The 19,606-nt window shown below is 35.7% G+C and overlaps 1 protein-coding gene across 3 annotated transcripts in view; it reads left to right on the forward strand.

Moving 5' to 3' along the window:
• The first annotated feature begins 13,975 nt into the window (after nt 1-13,975).
• LOC136041990 (germinal-center associated nuclear protein-like) overlaps nt 13,976-19,606 on the forward strand; it is a 50,282-nt gene continuing 44,651 nt past the window's right edge. For 2 of the 3 annotated variants that reach the window (XM_065726813.1, XM_065726815.1), the window contains exon 1: nt 13,976-14,081. In XM_065726813.1, the coding sequence (XP_065582885.1) occupies nt 14,026-14,081 (56 nt within the window). In that variant the 5' untranslated portion in view covers nt 13,976-14,025. The remainder of the gene's footprint in view (nt 14,082-19,606) is intronic. The other variant, XM_065726814.1, reaches the window with a different exon arrangement.

Consider the following 19,606-nt stretch of genomic DNA (forward strand, 5'->3'; position numbering starts at 1 on the left):
GAATCAACTCCTAGAATCAAAAGATTTACTGAAAGAGATCTGACCAGATTCAAGATAAATAAGAAGCAACCAATTCAGTAGCTCTGTTCATCTCATGGAGTGAATCAAAAGGAAAACAGCTGAATAGTTTTGACTGAAAAGCCTGTGTTTGCTGAAACAGAAGAAGAATAACCTAATTAAAAGACAGGTCAAAACCTCAAGTACCTTAAGCAATAATATTTTGCCTAATAACCCCTTAATAAGTTTCAATCTTATAAATAAAGGTGAAAATGAAAGTAACTCTGGAAAGAGTCAATGCACTTTGGCTAGATTACCAAATGAAAACATTATTTCAATTTATAATACACAAAAATGTTTCAATGACTTGTACTTAGTTACAACCTTTGACTACTTATAGAGTCTATTTTATTTTGACCTTTAAAACTAACTCAAACCTTGGTCACGAGTAAGATTTTTAAACAAAAACCCTGTTTTTTTGCTAGTCCCCTTCACAAGATTAATTTAGACTTTTTTCTGTAGGCTATAGCATTTGTTTGTTTTTTTTTTTTCATGTTTTATTTAAGCTAGTTTTCTGTTGTTTTTTTTTTATATTGATATATGTGTATTTCCCCTGTTGATTAAGGCTTCAAAATGTGAAGACAAATATTTTTTTTTTTTTATTAGACCTATTATAGTTTTGTTTCATTTTGTTCACTGTCTTATTTAAAACACTATAGACAAGCCCATTTTTCTATATTTTCATTTGTTTAATTTTGTAAATGAAAAGGCATTGTGATTTAAGAAATTATTTAAAGGAAATACTAATCTAAATTACTTAAAAATGTGAATAATAATTATAGAAACCATGATAATCTGAGCAATACAAATATGCTGCCTATTATGGATCTTCAGGTAAATATTGAGCAGTCAAATTCCTTCCTATAAATAAAGTGGACTCTTTAATGCTCGTTTTGAATATATTAATTGTTTTTCTTATGAATTCAATTTTAAGCCCTTTATAGACCCTCAAAGATGATACCGTTTTCTCTTAGTCTAATTGAGATACAGATTATATACCTCTGTTTGAGTCAATGTTCTTAAAATTGGCTTATCTATATATTCAATTGACAGTTACAAAATTATAATTCAAGAAACATTTATGAGCTACATTTTTGGGTAAGGTCAGATTACAGTTGAATTTGCAACAAAATGATCATTAGCCTATATTCAAAAAGAGCTTAAAAAGCATCAAGTGGTATATTCACATTATTTGTGGTTCAGAAATGTAGACTGTTCAATATTCACCAAATTTCATTGTTTTATAATTTTTTTTTTTTTTTTTAATTTGATTTCTAACATAGCCTGTCCAAAGGCTGTGTGTGGGACCCTCAGGGAGGATGGGTGTTGATTGTTAAAAATTTTACTTTAAACATAAAAAACAGCATACAATAAGCAAAATAAAATTCCTCTCTTTTTGTTATAGCATGCCTCCTTCTACAGAGCAACTATTCCAGTAGTGGCAGAGGAAGGGGGCAAATTATAGCCTACCACAGGAATGAAGAAATATAAGATAAAAGGAATTTAATGCCAGACGTCAGAAAAACTGGGGGTTGGCAGCTGACCTCACCCCCTGTCCAGGCCTAGAACCACCACCGCACTATTCTAAATATTTACCAGTTGATCCAGAAAACCATAAATTTACCTAGAATTAAAGACTTCAAAAAATTAGTGATTTTTCGCCTATAGCCTAGGCCCATGGAGCATTTATTTACAAAGCCAAATTAAGTTAATCACCTCTTTTAAAATTTGTTCCAGTTCCAGTTCCAAAAATTGTAGGGAGGTATATGGACTAACAACAAGTCCTTTCACCTCTTTGACTTCTTCTTCAGAAAAACTAGCTACTGGAAGCGCTATTCTCCTCCAGTCTGCAAACAATGGATATATATGATTATGAACAATAATACACTGTTATTGATTGTGGGAAGTGCGAGCACCTGAGCTACCTGTCCCCAGCAGTTTAAGGCACTAGGCCGGCCGGTACCAATACGGCTCTTCCTACTCATTCCCGCTCTCTTCTGCACAATCAAAAACTATGGATAAATCGCCTCCCATTAAAAATTGACTTCTTCAAGCTTTAATCCTTATTAAACAATATTTCTCTTCTTTAAGGTATCAATTGCTGCCTTAAATATCTTACGATCAATTTCCCATGGCAGGTTAGAATCCAGGATAGCGGTATAAGTATTTGGAATCTTAGCCAAGGAGCAGAAACGCTTAAGAGCAACAGTCTCCTCACTCTGAGCCTGGCAATCAAATAAAATATGCTGGATTGTTTCCTCTGTTGAAAAGCAGATTCGGCATAAAGGGGAATGATGTAGCTTCCAATTAAATAACAAGCTATTTAGAAGTAGGGCACCTGATTTCAGCCGGTAATATAGCACTGTATTTAATCTTGTATGAAATGGAGATAACATTAATGTACTGTGATTAACTTTGGATCTTTGCCTGATAATATCTCGTGAATTGAGGCCAGAGGAAGGACTAGGAGATAACATGGAAGCCTTTGCTGCTAGAGAATCAGCCATATCATTATATTTTATACCTTTATGACTAGGAACATGTTGAAAATAAACTTCATTTTCCTTGATCCTTAGATTAAGAAGCTGTCTTCTAATATTATATAAATCTTTGTCATTAGCAATTCTATTAATATTTTGGATCAGTAGTAATGCTGATTTAGAGTCGGAGAGACAGAGTATATTTTCAGATTCAATGTTATAATTTATGAGAGCATCCAAGGCCAGGCGGATGGCACATAATTCAGCAGACAAGATAGAAGATCCCAATGGGAGAGGAGAATAAATATTCAAATTCAGGGATGGGATACATGCTCCTGCTCCAGCTCTTTCCCTCTGGACGGATCCATCAGTATATATTTTTCTATAGTTGGGGTAAGCCTTTGAGATGTGTTCAGCCAAAATAGTCTGGATCTCATAATTAGGAATCAAATCTTTACTAATAGAGATAAGTTCTACTTGACAGCTTGGAGGACTCATTTCCCATGGGGGGGACTCAGTAAAGGGATATGCATGAAGCGAATGTTGATTCCAGTTTGGGACCTCCAGTTGAAACTGATTCCATGATGAATGGGCATTGGGACAGGCTGACTTCTCAGCAAAGGTATGTGCATATACAGCATGCTTGGCTCCATAAGCCTGGATTTGCGAGAAATACTTTATCCTTAGACTAGATGCTCTTTCACTTAGGGACACCAATCCCGACAGTGTTCTTAACTTTGACAGAGGGGTATGCTTATGCACACCCAAAGCTATTCGAATAGCAGAATTTTGTAAAGATTCAAGGATTTTGAAAGAGGATGGGGGACGAGCTGAAAATATTTGAATCCCATATTCTATATTTGAACGAATATATAATTTGTAAAAATCCAAAATAATCTTTGGGTGACATCCCCACTTACTTCCAGCAAGTCTTTTTAGAATACAAAGTCTCTGAATAATCAGAGATTTCAAAGAATTAATATGTTCATGCCACTGCATTTTAGAATCCATTAATAAACCAAGTAACTTCACTGAATTGCAATATGGGATCTCCCTTGAGAAAATTGTCAGTGGATTAGGAGGGTCTAGAGTACCATTAGTAAATATAATGGCTTTAGTTTTACTGATTGATATTGGGAAGCCAAATGCTAAAGAGAATCTCTGGACTAGACTTATATCCTGTTGAATAAGGCTTTGAAGAAGGCTAATATCCCTTCCTGACTTCCAAATGATCAAATCATCTGCATAAAGGCCAAATGATGCATGAGATACTTGAAATTCAGAAACATACAAGTTGAATAGAAGAGGACTCAATATTGCACCTTGAGGAAGTCCTCTCGTAATGGGGCATTGCTCACTTCTAGACTGATTTACTTGAACGTAAAAATATCTATCAGTTAGAAAAGACTTTATAAAACTTATAAAAGGATACGGGAAGTCAAGATTTATTAGGATTTCCAATAATTTATTGTGGACTACATTTCCATAGGCATTCGACCAGTCAAACAGAACAGCCATTGTGACATGTCTTTTTTTGAGGGAGTTACAAACATCAATTTCTAGCCGGGTAATGTTATCTAAAGAGCTATGTCCTTTTCTGAAACCTGTTTGTTCACTAGGAAAGAGATTGTTGACTTCAGAAAACCACTCAATTCTTGATAAGACAAGCCTTTCCAGAACTTTACTAAAGGAAGGTAATACTGATATAGGACGGTAAGACTTGAGATCATTAGATGAATAAGAAGGTTTTAAAGCTGGGAATACCTGAGCAATCTTCCAGGCATTTGGCAACTTTTGACTTGACCAAATAAGATTATAAAGACTTAAGAGGGCTGTATGAAACACCTTTGTGGACTCAAGAATCCACTTCATACAAATACCATCATAACCTGGGGAAGACTTGATGTTAAGAGAATTAAGTGCTACACAAAATTCATCTTGGGAAAAAGGTTTCATCAGATTACCCTTATAAGAACAGGTAAGAGGGAGATTACAAAAAGGAGGTCGGCTGGGATGAAAATCTGAGCAATCGTTTTTAAAAACATTGGTAAACAGATCTGCCTTCTTTTTATCTGATACAATTGGATATCCATCCTGAATGATATCATATCTACGGTCATCATTAGGCTGCTTTCCACTATTTAGTTGGCTAATGAAATTATGGACCTTTGAAATTGGGGTTCTAAAACTGATACTTGAGCTGAAATTCAGCCATGTACTCTGTTTAGCTCTCCTACAAATTAGTTTCACCTTAGCACATGACTGCTTATAAAAGATTGCTGTTGACTGAGATGGGTGCTTTTGAAACCTTTTACGAGCCTTTCTTTTTGCCAGAACTGCAACCCTACACTCATCATTCCACCAATTCTTGGGTCTTTTGGAGCCATTGTAAAAACGTACCCTAGTCATTGGAATTGCCGATTTAGCTGACTCCAGCAGGATTGATCTCAAATTAGACTCAATGGCATTAATATCATAATTAGGAGAAACAAAGGAAAAATCTACTTCATTTAATATCTCACGAAAAAGGGACCAATTTCCTTTGGAGTTGATAAATGTAGGGACGTAGGGTTTGGGAGTGTAGCATAAATCTTGAAATGATGTAAGAATTGCACAATGATCAGATTGAAGAGACGACACCTTTACCATCTGAACTAAATCATAATATGAAGAAGGACCTAGAAGCAAATCTATAGTTGAGAAAGAGTTAGAAGAAATATTATACCTGGTCTGAAAGTCAAATGGAGTGAAAATCAAGGTGTCAGGAAAATTGGACAATATGTACTCTATTCCTCTTCCTGCTTTGTTGCTACCTGCTGATTGTTCCCAGAGAGGACTGTGGGCATTAAAATCACCAAAAATAAAGGTATTATTACCTGATAATTCTGTTTCCAAGATACTTTGGATGTCCTTACTCCCACATGGATTATAAAAGGATTTTATGGCAAGATGGTTACCATTAGCTAAGGTAATTAATATGCCTACAACATCTATTTCATCCCTGTAGATAGTTAAGGGTTGAGGGGAGTGTTGGATTGAAACATGAACAAAAATTGCCACACCCCCTCCCTTTCTGTTAGTTGATCTATCCTTCCTGTAGCACTTGTACCCAGGCATTTTGATTTTCTTATACTGATGAAGATTAGTCTCTTGTAGACAAATAATTCCAATTCTCTTATCATTTGCACATTGGATAAGATCAGCAAGTTTATTTGAATTTAAAGAGACGCAATTCCATTGTAGGATCTGCAGCTTAGTTAACATAGGAAGGGTTGAATAGATGACCTGCATGATATTTTGTGAGAATGGATGATAATTCTGTTCCTATTTCATTGAAAATAGAATTGGAAAAGTAGTATTCTGCAATTTCTTTTGTAATACTGGCTTTTTTATCTTTAGCCATATTTGATTGTAATATTAGGTCCACTGATGCAACATATTTAATTAAATTAGTAATATGAGGTCCAACTCTATCTTGCATAGTTATGGCTTGAGTAGAAATATTAGGAAAAGCTGCCACTCTTTCAGACCAAGATTTAGGCTTAGTTTTAGGATTGTTGAGGGATGGACTAGCTTCAGCCACCTTGGGATGCTCCTTAGCCAATGGAGGGTAAGAAGTCTCAGTAGGAGGTATGAGTGCCTGATTTGGGTGGTTCTTGTGGACCTGTAGCCAGGGTTTTTGAGGAAGGGCTAAATTCCCTTCTTTGGCCTCATTAACTCTTGGACCTGATGGTACTTTGGACCGCTTGGCCAGCTCCATTGCAGCTATTGGGAAAGGAACATTTTCTTGAAGAGCAATCTTTAAAACTTTAGCTCGTTGAACATATTTAGGACATGAATTGTGATCTGCTGATTGATGTCTACCATCACAGTTTGTACATTTAGGCACTTCAGTGCATCTACTTTCTGTAGACAAGGAGTGATTACCAAGGCAATTAGGGCACCCTGGCACAGAAGAAGAACAATACCTAGATGAGTGACCAAGCTTAAAACATTTTGAGCATTGAAGAGGTTTTTCTTGGTATATTTTATGAGCTTTTTGCTGACCAAAAAGGAATACTGAGTCGAATTGGGAACTAGCAGGTAAGATAAAGAGAACACTCTTACTACTTCTTGTTCCCTTAGAATCTAGTTTGCCCATACGATGAACATCCAGAACCTCCAGCATTTCCCCCTTATTGTTCATAAGGCCATCTTTCAAGTCGTCATTTGACAGTTCCAATGGTATGTTGTACAATACTATTTTCTGAGAATTTTTCAGGGTTGGTTTCCACCATTCAGGTGTAACAGGAATATTGCCAATTTTATTCAGGCTAAGGGCTTTGTAGGCTTCATTTCTGTCAAGAAACATAACCATTAATGAACCATCTCTGTTCACATTCACAGTGAAGCTGCATCTAAAAGTTTTGAAAAGATTCATTCTAATGTTAGTAATATTTTTGATAGAGAAAGATTGATCTTTTACTGTTGGAGTAAATAGGATAATGGATTTGTCCTTTATCTCCACAGCTGGATTTGGGTTTGAGAGTCCCATTATTTCAGGAGGACTCATAGAAGGTTTTTTTCGTTTCTGTTTTCTGCCTACTGTCTGAAAATCCTCATTTAGCAGGTTGTCAGTTTCAGAGATTGGTGGCTCAGTGACAGTAATCATGGTTTCATTCAGGCTATCATCATTGGATATTGGAGATACAACAATAGGAATATCAGCTTCTGATAACCAATTAGATGTTTGGCCCCCTTCCCTGAGGGGGCTAGAAGTGTTAGGAAACATTGGGTTCAGGAAAGGGAAATTCCAGAAACTCTAACCACGCAATAGATTTATATGAAAAGGCAAAATAATACTTCACACACAAAAGGAGTAGCAAGAGCTTTACTTCCTTTCACTCAGAAAATAAATGAAATCAATAATATAAATTTTTCATCAATTGATTTCTTCTTTTCTTCACCCCCCCAGTTTAATTATTCTCTATTCAAGTAAGTAGAACCGAAAAACGAATCTGGGCCATCCCATCCAGTGTTTTTGCTAAGCATGGTTCAAAAACAAGTAGGAAGGAAAAAAGTAAAAAAGTAAGTGGAGCTGAAGTAAAAATAGTTTCAAATCATTAGACATAACTTTATTTTGGGTTAGGGAGTTTCATAGACCAACTACATAATTCGAAAAAATGTTTTTTGCAGCCTGGTATTAAAGCGTTAAACTTCAGGGGGTCATTTACGGAACAGGCTCAGGATGTAATCATGATCTCAAAATCACTGTGTACATTTTAAATGCATCTCCTCGCTTACGTCTTTATTTGAGAGATGGTCTTTTGAGTGTTTGAAGTTGGATAGAATATGAAAACTTTTGAAAACCCCTTATACATTGGATTTCTCGCTGCTGTACAAATTTTAGAACTGATTGGTCAAACATATCAATTGTAGTGGCAATGTAAATCCCAAATTCCTAGTCAAAATTGGCCTAAGGGTCATGAATTGAGTTGACTTTTCTGGAGTAGTCTTCACAAAAGAAAATTGTGCTCCTTGTGGTCGAAGATGCATCATTAATACGAATTTATAACAGTTTTGGGCCCAAAACTTTGCCTTTGGGTACCCTGCACTATACTTCCACCGATTCTGACAGCAAAATGTATCTGCAATCCCAAAATACTTTTAACACCTGTTTTCTGTTGAGAATAAATGGAATCACCCAATTTATAACTCCTTCTTGAAGGTCTATTGCGTGGAGCTTAGAATCTAAATCTAAAAGCATCATATCGACTGAAAATCCCAATACCATAAGTTTCGGCACGTTTTCATAGGCATCTATGAGTTTTGCAGCAACTGATCAACTGAGACTGGAGCCACAATAGCTTGTTCGTTTTTGGATGTTCTACAATAGCAGTATTTGTTATTCCTTCAAGAAGTTTCCCCACTCCTGAGGTGCGACTAATTGTTCGATAATTTTTGCCCTCATCTCTGCCTCTCCCCTTGTCAACATGTGTAGTTTAAACATCCTTCCTATTGTGTAGGGCAGATTTTGTACTTATGTATTATTTGAATAGTAGGGGAAAAGCATCATATTATACCGCATGCATCTCCTTTAATAGGTGGGGATACTTCATCTGGTCCATATGATTTATTTGCGTTAATCTTCTTTAGTCGATTCTCTACCCCTATTTTAGACGGAATAATTTTTATTATTTCATGCTGTGGGGGATCTGTAAGTGGGGCATTATCTGAAACTCTAATTACTGAAAGAATTTGCTTTTTTAGTGATTTTGGTAATAGCCTGGTATTGTTTTTATTCTTTGTTTACAACTTGCAGCATTTCTTTTTTTCGTTCCTAGCCTTTTTAATTTGTTGGGTAATATAGAAAAGTTAGTTTTCGTATTTTGTATTTTGTATTTTATAAAAGACATATAAAAGACTTAGTTATATATGATTATTTCACTGTCAATCAAAGACCAATCACACTGTATCAGTTCCTGACGAATCAGATTGTACACAATCTAGATAGGTTTTTTGAATTCTGTTCTTTGAAGATATAGTGTAAAATTACAACTAATCCCAGTGTGGTCCGTAGCTTCAAATGCCTTCTCATCTCCATCGTGTTCGAGTTTTGCAGAATAAAGCGCTTCGAGTGTTATGTGGTGTAGGTTTTAAAGACTCGGTACAAAAGAGGTATATAGAATGCAAAATCTTGCCTTTAGCAGGACTTATTATTTTTTATCGAAGCCTGTTTATATATAAATATTTTCAAAATTGTTTACCAATATGTTTTAAAAGTATGTTTGAATTAGGAAGTGATATTCATACACATTCTACGAGACAGTCCGATATAATTCGTCGTCCGCTTGCTATTACCCGTAGATCTCAATTTTCTATTCGGCATCTAGGACCCCATGCATGAAATTGTTTACCTACGACTTTGAGAAACATGGATAGTTTTTTTGAATTTTGGCGGGAATTAAAGTTATTTTGCCTTAATATTTATGGTTTTGATAGTTGAGTGGACCTCAAGTGGAGCCAAGATGTTGGTTTTGATTTTGGCGATACTGGTAAAGTGGTTTTAGTTTCTTTTTGTTTTATCTCTTTTGAAGTGTAAATCCGTTTCGATTGAAATGCAGGGTAATTAATTTTTTTCTTCTTCTTTCTTTCTTTTTTCTTTTCCTTTTCTTTTCTTTTTATTTTTTATTCTTTTTCGTATTGTTTTATTTGTATGTGTATTGGGGTTGTAAGCCCAAACAAGCTTTGCTTCGGGCCATTTGCTTGTTTTGTTTTGTTATTTATATTAATAAACCCATCTTTCTCTCTAAAAAAATGCCAGTATAATCTTATAAGACTCATGGTCTTTGGTAATATAAAATAAAACAGCGAAGGAGTCTGGCCATTTCTATATCTAGTCGAGAAGCTAACTGCCTGGTGCAAACGATGACCAAATAGGCACTCTGGGAGTATTGTATTAAAATAATTTAAGAGAGTCCAGATCTGTTGACCCATTGAACATTTAGAACATTAAAGTTATAATTAATAATCATATTTCTTTGTTGCTTCATTTTAATATCAGTTGATGTACAAATACCGAGTATGAAGGATTAAAGCCTGAAGGAATAGAGCTTCTGCATATGCAACCGATCTCGAATGACTTACACGGTAGGAGGAAAGACCTCCACACTTGATCACATATGGCTCATAATCTAAGTTAATATCTTTGCTTTCAACCTTCAAAAAGCTCCAGATATACACGGATATTCCTCTTCCTAATTATTCACATAAGTAGGTGACCAGGGTACATTCATGTTTCTGGATCTGGGCATCCCCAAGAGGGGTATTTTGCCATTCAGTTTGAACTTCACAGACAGAATAAACGTCTTTTTTCATTCGTGACAAAAAGTCTTATCTCATGGAGCTTTGATGTTAAACAATCTACATTACTGAAGAAGACTTTCAAGCCATTTTTCAGCCAAGGCGTGCAATTTTATATCGGGCTGTGTGTGTTTCCTTAGAAGCGTACACAGTGTTCCGTTACGTTCTGTTAATTTTATACTGTTGTTTTTGAAAATACTCATGAAAATAGCCTGCTCGAAAACGAAACAGCTTACTGATTTTGCACCGTAAAAACGTTTACTTGAATCATCAATTTTAATTATCTTAACACAGGAAGATACAGAGTTATTTAAGCTGCTTATATTTTTGAGAGTCTTTTAGTTTGTATCTATTGCAGATGGCGCTGTGGAGGGCTTTGCGCTTTTTGGAACAATTGTGTTACCTCGAATGACTATGGTTTTCGTCATCATTAGTTCGTTGCACATGAATTACTCCTTACAGCTTTGCTCTTTTGATATGGCAAATCTTCGAAACTTGATTTCTAGACTGAAAACCAGCGCACATCTATATATATATATACATAAATAAGTTATATAAGGCTTTGTATATGACGTCATTATAAGATGACATTACAGACCGGGACACAAATGACGCGGGATACAGGGAATATAAATGACGACCGGGAAACAAATGGCAACCAGGACACCGGGACACAGGGAATATAAATGACGACAGGGACACAACTACAACGGGGACGCCGGGGGCACAGGGAGAATATGTAAATGACGACGGGGACATAGGAAATATTCGATTAGCACTCACCATCGACAAACATCATGGGCAATCATTAGAAAAATGCGGTATAGATTTGAATACGGATTGTTCTTCCAATGGACAATTATATGTTGCATGTTCAAGAGTCGGTAAACCTGACAATCTATTACACAACTAAAATGGCGCGTAACCAATACGGCGCGCCACGCCAACAGCTAGTATATAATAAAAAGGAGCAGATAGGATAAATACTATTAGAAATTTTGAAGCTTGACAAGATTCTTTTCGGATATATGACCTTTGGATTTTGAACAAGCGCAAGGACATAGTATAGTAAAATGAAAAGGAAAACTAGCTAAGCTTCATGAGATGAATAAAATGTGATAGGCAAAGATTCCAAAGGTCTAAATATAACGCCTTTAAGAAGATTTTACTTAAGGTGCTTCAAACGTTTTTGAGCAAATCATGAAAGGACCAAGTAGTTTCTCCCTCTCCTTTTTTTAGAACACACTTCGTCTAGAGAGTAGTATATAATATAAAATTGGCTTGATGCGTTGAAAAGGCTAAAAAGACCTCCAATTGCAACACCTGAAAACGTAAAGAAAAGATAAGAATAGTAAAAGAGTTCAGATATTTCTGCTTGTACACCCAAAGGCTCTGCAATGAAATAATTCTAGCAAGGCCAATGCTTATTTAAGCTTACTTTTTTCTTCACATCCTCAGATATCGAAACTGAGCGCTTAGTAGTCTTTAAAAATATATCAAAAGCTATAAACATTGTTTAATTTTACAAATAAAACTTTTTATTGTCTCTTAGACAGCTGCAAGCCTGGAATCTATAAGTAGCGGCTTATTTAATGCTTAGCTAAGAGGCCACAGACACAGCCACAACCACAGACACGGCCATAACTCTTTTCCTTGATATTCATCTTGTCATTTTATACCTAAAAACGGTAATAATACAAACCTTAGAGGTTGAAATGGCCATATTTAAAAAACACGTGAAGCGAGCTTACATTTGCATGCCGGGTGGAAAGGCAATTTTAAAACAGGTGCCTTAAGTTTCAATTTCTTTTTAATTTTTAATAGAAAAGGTTAAGTCAAACACTGGTCAAGGGATGATACACCACGAGCTGCAGGTACAGCCTTTTATGATGTCTTTAAGCAGACCGCCGTCTGAAAGTTCTAGGCACCCCTGTTTCGTTGTTATTACTTGACAAGAGAGAAATATAACTTGTTTATTATGATCTTTCTAAACATAAACATGGATAGATAACACTGCAAATCCTTGTCTTTGGGACATTTTCTTCCCTTGCCTGATTTCTTAGAATCAACATTTATGCGCTATCCACTTGTAAAGACTATCAAAAACAGCTTGCTTCTGATCGAATTATGAACCAATACCATATTCTTAGTAAACTGCGTATTGACAGCATTTTGGGATTTCATGCACGATGAATTGAAGATTGATAATATCTTAGTGGCGTCCAGAAGTTTTTAAGCCGATTGTAAGTAATCCACCAGATCAAAAATGCTTTAAATTTTAAGTTAAGTTTAGGCTATTAATGCTTCTAATCTTATTAAAATCGCTGCTTCTGGAGTTCTTGATTGATGTAAAATATCTTTTGGAAAACTTTACGGGTCTCTTTGCTTTGTCTAATCAGCAATTTTGTTTCAGTGTTTCTCTTGTATCATTAGTAATAGTTTTAGCACAAAAATAATTATTGAGCTTAAGATGCTAATAGCCTATGATGAAAATCAAAGATAATCGGGAAACAAAAACAAAATTCCAAGATATAGTTGTTAGAATTTCTGACTTGAAAATTTTTATCAAGGAAAATGAGCTTGTAGAGAAAAATTTAAAGTAAGTAGAATTTTCAGTAAGTATAAATTCTTGTTAACATTATTTTTTTTTCAACCCATGTACCCGTAAATTTGACCAACGCTGAAGAAACCAAGAAACGGAAAAACAAATGGAAATTATACAATTTGTGCTATATATTTCCAACCACTTTTCGTGTTAAGATTCCAGAAATAAATCCATAAGTTTTCTGGGCTGCCTTAAGGAAATGTAAGGATGCCAAATGGAAAGAAAAACACAACCATCCTTTTGATTTCATGCTGACATTGCGTCGTCTACGACAATTCTTAGCAGCTACAGAGAGGCAGCTTGCGCTATTTGGTAACATCCAGAACAAATTGAAGAACCGTTTTCTGATGCAAACAACTACGATAGCTCTTTAATCCCAAAGGGCCCAGATGGTCCGTTAACTGGAAAAAATACTACACATTAATTATTTGCAGGCTACTGAACTAGGCCTAGATAAAAATGAATAAGAAATACTGCCCACACAAAAGTTCACACGAAGATAGTCAATCTTCACGACACCAAACATCGACAACAAATCACACTTTGTCAGTGACTTCAAGAGCCAACGCCAAATCATTAAAAAATATTAATAATAAGAATAAAACAAAAAACACTTCATCAAATATCCAATTTTAACTACAATATTTATAAATTTTTAAAATCAATTATTCTTTCCCAACAAGATGAGCCTTAAGCTCCCAAGTAGTCTTTTCACTGTTCAATGGTATTTATGAGTTTTGTGCTTTTACACTAAGTTCTTTCTGTGTGGATGTTTAAATGATTTTTTTTATTATGTTTGAAGTTAGCTGGTGGTTTTGAACGAAGTTTACAAAGACTTTTGGTTAATACAAGTAGTAAAAAACAACCTCTAGTTTCTGAAATTTCAAGATGAAGATACCATAAACAAACTATGGATACACTCTGACTAAAAATGACATGTACTTGATGGTTAGAAGACCCATCAACGGAACGGGAAGTTGGCATTCTTGTAAGTGAAGCAGCTGCGGCAAAATATTTGAAATTGAGCTTTGTGCTGGGTAGATGACTGAATTTAATGCTAAATGTTCCAAATTTTGCTCAGACACAGAAGCAGATTTGTAAGTGCACGCCTCTTCTTTTATTATAACTAGACACATGCCACAATTTTTTGTGTTTATAATTTTATTTATTGTCTTTTAGAATTACAACTATAATTTTACCCAGTTTGGCTCAATCACAATTTATGAGGTTTCAAAGATCTCCAAATACGTTTCCTAAATTTAGAAAAACCATTTGATATTGCTTAAAATTCAGAAGAATTCCAGTTTAGCTACTTTTTGCTATCTTGGAGAGGGGACATGTTAGGAAAAATGAAACTTTCAGTGATGAATCCAGGGCCAAAAAATGCTCCTTAAAGGTATTGCCAAGCATTTATGATAACCCTCTTTTGGTTTCTAAGTCTTATAAATTGGCCTACTTGACAGGTCTATACCTAGCCTATTGGAATTTTGACAAAACATTGTTTTATCTTAATTTTCAGTTAGCCTCTTAGTTTCTTTTCATCTGGTTTAATTCTAAAAATGTGAGGTAAATGCTTAGTTTTGTTCCAAGTTCTCTAAACTGGAAACTATGCTGTACAGTTTCCTGTTTAGAATACTTAGAAATGCCAATTCTAGAAGCACATCAATTTCTGGTTGACCCTCATCCTCCATGGGGCAAAATATAAATACATAAAGTGAGCTTGCTTATAGGTAACATGGTAAAATTCTAGTTGACTGACTTCTGGCTAAAGGGTTAGGTTAGGAAAATGAAACTTTCAAGGATGGGTCTAAAGGCTTAAGTATATCTTGGGAAGGTGTTTTGAAGTACCCAAATCCGATCCTTCTCCCTCAAGAGGGCCATGAAATTTGCCTACATGACAGGTCTATACCTATTAAAATTTGACAAAACAACATCTTACCTTAGTTTTTAGTTAACAGTTGCTTTTTCTCTGCCTTTAGCACTGAAAATGCAATGGTAAAATTCTAGTTAATTGACTTCTTGCTATCTCAGAAAGGGTTTAGGCTAGGAAAAATGAAACTTTCAGGGATGAATCTACAGACTAAAGTATGTCCTGGGAAGGTATTTTGAAGCAACTACCTCCACTCCTTCTCCCTCTAGAGGGTCTTGACTTTTGATGACCTTTAAAAATATGTGTGTTAAAAAAATGAAACCTTGCAAAATAGATCTTCTGCTTAATTGAAGTACAACAAAATAGTTTTCAGCTTCATAACTTAGCTCAATTCCATTTCATAAGGTATTAAAGATATGCAAATACATTTCCTAAGTTTTGAAAACAAAACATTGATATGGCTCAAAATTCTACTGAAATAACAGGAATTGCATTTTCAGAACTAAAGGCAGAGAAAAAGCAACTAGTAACTGAAAATTAAGGTAAAATGATGTTTTGTCAAAATTTCAGTAGGCATAGACCTGTCATGTAGGCAAATTTCAGGGCCCTCTGGAGAGAGAAGGAGTGGAGGCAGGTACTTTAAAATGTCTTCCCAGGACATACTTTAGCCTGTAGACCCATCCCTGAAAGTTTCATTTTCCTAACCTAAACCCTTTCCAAGATAGCAAGAAGTCAATTAACAAGAATTTTACCAATGCAATTCCTGCTATTTGAGTAGAATTCTGAGCCATATCAATGTTTTTTTTTCTTCAAAATTTAGACAATTTATTTACATATCTTTAAATCATCATAAATTGGGATTAAGCAAAGTTGTGAAGCTGGAAACAATTTTGTTATACTTCATTCAAGCAGAAGATCTATTTTGCAAGGTTTCACTTTTATAGCACACATATTTTTAAAGGTCATCAAAAGTCAGGGCCCTCTAGAGGGAGAAGGAGTAGAGATGGATATTTTGAAATACCTTCCTGGTATTTTGCCTTTTGACTCATCCCTGAAAGTTTCTTTTCCTAACCTAACCCCTTTCCAAGATAGCCAAAAGTCAATCAACTAGAATTTTACTGGTAACACTATCTATATAGCAAAGCATATTAGTCCATGGGCAGCAGGGCAAGGTCTGTATTCTATGTTTATTTAATAAACCTTGTTTGAGGGTTTTTTTTACTCTTTGTTAAATAAATATAGAATGCAGACCTTGCCCCCACTGCCAGCAGGGCTCATGGACTAAGATGCTTTGCTCTATAGGTAATGTTACCTGTGAGCAAGCCCACTTTACACATTTTTAATCTTGTCGGAGATGGATTTTAGAAAGCTAAAAAATGGATGTGCTTCTCTAATAATGACAAAGAACCAATATGTAGTCATCAGAATCTTGCTATATGCCATAATACACACTTTAGAGCACTTGGAACAAAACTAAACATTTACCAAATGCTATTTCTATTATTTGAGTAGAATTTTAAGCTATATTAATGGATTTTGCCAAAATTTAGGAAATGTATTTGTGAATCTTTGAAACCTCACAGATTAGGATTAAGCAAAGTTGTGAAGCTGAAAACAGTTTCATAACACAAAGAATTTTTAAGGTCATCAAATGTCAAGGCCCTCTAGAGGGAGAAGGAGTAGAGGTAGGTACTTCAAAATACATTCCCAGGATATACTTTACTCTGAAGACCCATCCCCGAAAGTTTCTTTTTCCCAGCATAACCCCTTTCCATGATAGCAAAAAGTAGCTAAACTAGAATTCTACCAGAATATGCCTACTTGACAGGTACCTATTGCAATTTTGCAAAACAACATTTCACACCAATTTCCAATTATTAGTTCCTTTTCACTAGTTTTAGTTTTGAAGACATAATTCCTGTTATTTGAGTAGAATTCTAGGTAAAATTATAGTTTAGCTACTTTTTGCTATCTTGGAAAGGGGGTAGGTTAGGTAAATGAAACTTTCAGGGATAGTTCTACAGACTAAAGTTTGTCCCTGGAAGATAGTTTGAAGGACCTGCCTCCACTCCTCCCTCTAGATGGCGGTGACCTTTGATGACCTTTAAAAATTTCCTGCTTAAATGAAGTACAAGAGTAATAACAATAACAAATCCATGTGGCTGCATAACTCTGAACCCTGGATATATATGTATTAAACTGTGAGATAAAACTGTTTTTCTTTTTTTTTTGCATTTTCCCTGGTCTTGTGTTACCCTAGGTGTTGATTTAAGGGACCTACCTCAGTGCTGTGATTGATATATTTAGACTTTTGGTTTGCTTTTTGATTTGCAAGGAACTCCTCATTTCTCTTCTCCCACAACTGTATTAAGTGGCGTGCCCCAGGGCACTATTCTTGGACCAACACTTTTCAACTTCTATATTAACGAATTACCCACCCTTCTTTCAAATCTTATTTGCCTTTACACTGATGACTCAAAACTAGTTGGAAAAGCGGCTACTCCCTCTGACCAGCAACCAATTCAAACAGATCTTGATAGTCTAGAAAGATGGGCTAACATGTGGCTTCTGACTTTCAATGTTGACAAATGCCATGTAATTCATTTTGGCAAAAATAACAAGCATCATAAGTATTTCCTTCAAGACAACTTCCTTTCTGCTGTTTCTGATGAAAGAGATCTTGGGGTTATTGTAGATCACCAATTAAAGTTTAGCAGCCATGCTAAGTCTGTTTCATCTTCTGCAAATAAAACCCTCAGTATCATAAAAAGAACCATCTCCAGCTGACACCCTAGAGTTCTTATTGAAGTTATACAAGGTGCTTGTACGTCCACGCCTGGAGGTTGGAATGTCATTGGCAGCCGCTTTCTTCAAAAAAGATAGGAAGTTGCTTGAGGATGTCCAGTGTCGTGCCACTAAGATGGTTACCAACATGAATAAACTTCCATACGAAGAAAGACTACGTCGTTTGAAGCTGCCAACGCTGACATACCAACGGAAAAGGGGTGACATTATTTTAACCAAAAAAATCCTCTCTAAAAATACGCTTCCCGGTCTCTTTGCACAGCCCTTGCATTCTGGTACTAGAGGACATTCTTTGAAGCTCTCCATGCAGCGTTCCACGAGTAGACATAGAAGCCACTTCTTCAGCCAAAGAATCATCAATATGTGGAACCAGCTCTCTGAAGAAACAGTTTCTGCTACTTCAATTGACATGTTCAAGTCCCACCTTGATAGGGAATGGCTCTGCCAGGAGTTCCTTTACAATTGGGAAGCTGCAGAGTCCTTTACAAGAGTCTAATCTAGCAGCCACAATCTACACCAAACGAATTCTTTTTTTTTTCTCATGGAGCATCACAAGGATGGATAATCCTTATATCGCTCCAAGCTGCAATTTAAGGTAATTTAAGGTAAGAAAACTGATTTCAGGTTCACAACTTTGTTCAATCCCAAATATATGAGGTTTCAAAGATCTTCAAACACATTTCCTAAATTTAGAAAAGTTTACAATGCTTCTTTTGGTCAATTGTACAAGTAGTAAAAATAGTCTCTAGTTTCTGAGATTTCAAGATGAACATATCATAAATAAAACTCGATATTTTTTACAGGAAAAAATATCAAGGAAAATGAAAGTTAGTGACATCCTGGATGAGAAGGAAGATTTACTTTGTGAAGAAGAAGTAGTAACACTAGGCTGCTAAACTAAGTAAAAAATAAAAGGCTCTAGGTACTGATAATGTGGTCAATGAGTTTCTTAGGTATGGTAGCTATGAGGTTAGAAATAAGTTACTGAAGATAATTACCTTAAATTGCACCTTCTATCAACTATGGTTGAAGAACCTGCAGATGTTCCCTGGTAATGTTGACTCAATATTCATGTCACAGTTCATGAGTAGGTCATCCCTATTTATTTATATACAGGACAATTTGGTTTCATTGTTGGGTTTTACTAGATGTATTGCCAGCTGGGCATGTTTGAAGGCTAAAAGGGGCAGGTGGCACCTAATAGACCCTGCTGGGTGATACTGGTTTGTCTCAATGCATCTTCAATGACTTGCTGCTCTAACCATGATCAACACCAATCTTGAAGCTGTCAACTGATCTGGCTGACACATTAGATTTAATGAGTGAATCCCAAAGTGGAACAACAAAATTGGTGAAGAAGTTGAACTTCTCATGCTTTCTGCTAAATTTTTGATGTAGTTTTATAGGATTTCCTTGTGTTCCGGTGTATTCACTGTGAACAAAAACAGGCTTAATAGTGTCACTGGTAATCATCTTAAATGTAAGGATGACATCTCCTCTCTTTCTGCTGTATTTTAGGGTAGGTATGTCAAGCTTCTCGAGTTGTTGCTCATAGGAGATTTGTTGTTTGGCAAAAGGGGCCTTGGTTGCTGTATGCTGGACCTTCTCAAGTATCTCCATGTTACACTTAAAGTGTGGGTTGGCCACCAACATGCCAAACTCAAGAGGGGGACAAAAAAAGGGCTGCATAAATCTTCTTGATACCTCTTGGTTGGCAACTTGTCACTGAACACTTGATTAAAATGAGGACCGTGTTTTCCTTACCTGCTTGGTTCTGACAGTGACTATGAAAATTAAGCTTATTGTTAGTGTTTAACCCAAGATCACGCTTTTCCTCTGCACTCTAAATGGGTATATTGGCACCTACAGAGTCAATCATGTGATAAACATGGCAAGGGGGGTTTGGAAAGAAATGCAGGATATTGCATTTGCATGGGTTGAACTTGA

The sequence above is a fragment of the Artemia franciscana genome, unplaced genomic scaffold (genome assembly GCF_032884065.1).
Source record: "Artemia franciscana unplaced genomic scaffold, ASM3288406v1 PGA_scaffold_53, whole genome shotgun sequence".
In the NCBI taxonomy this organism is placed as follows: Eukaryota; Metazoa; Arthropoda; class Branchiopoda; order Anostraca; family Artemiidae; genus Artemia; species Artemia franciscana.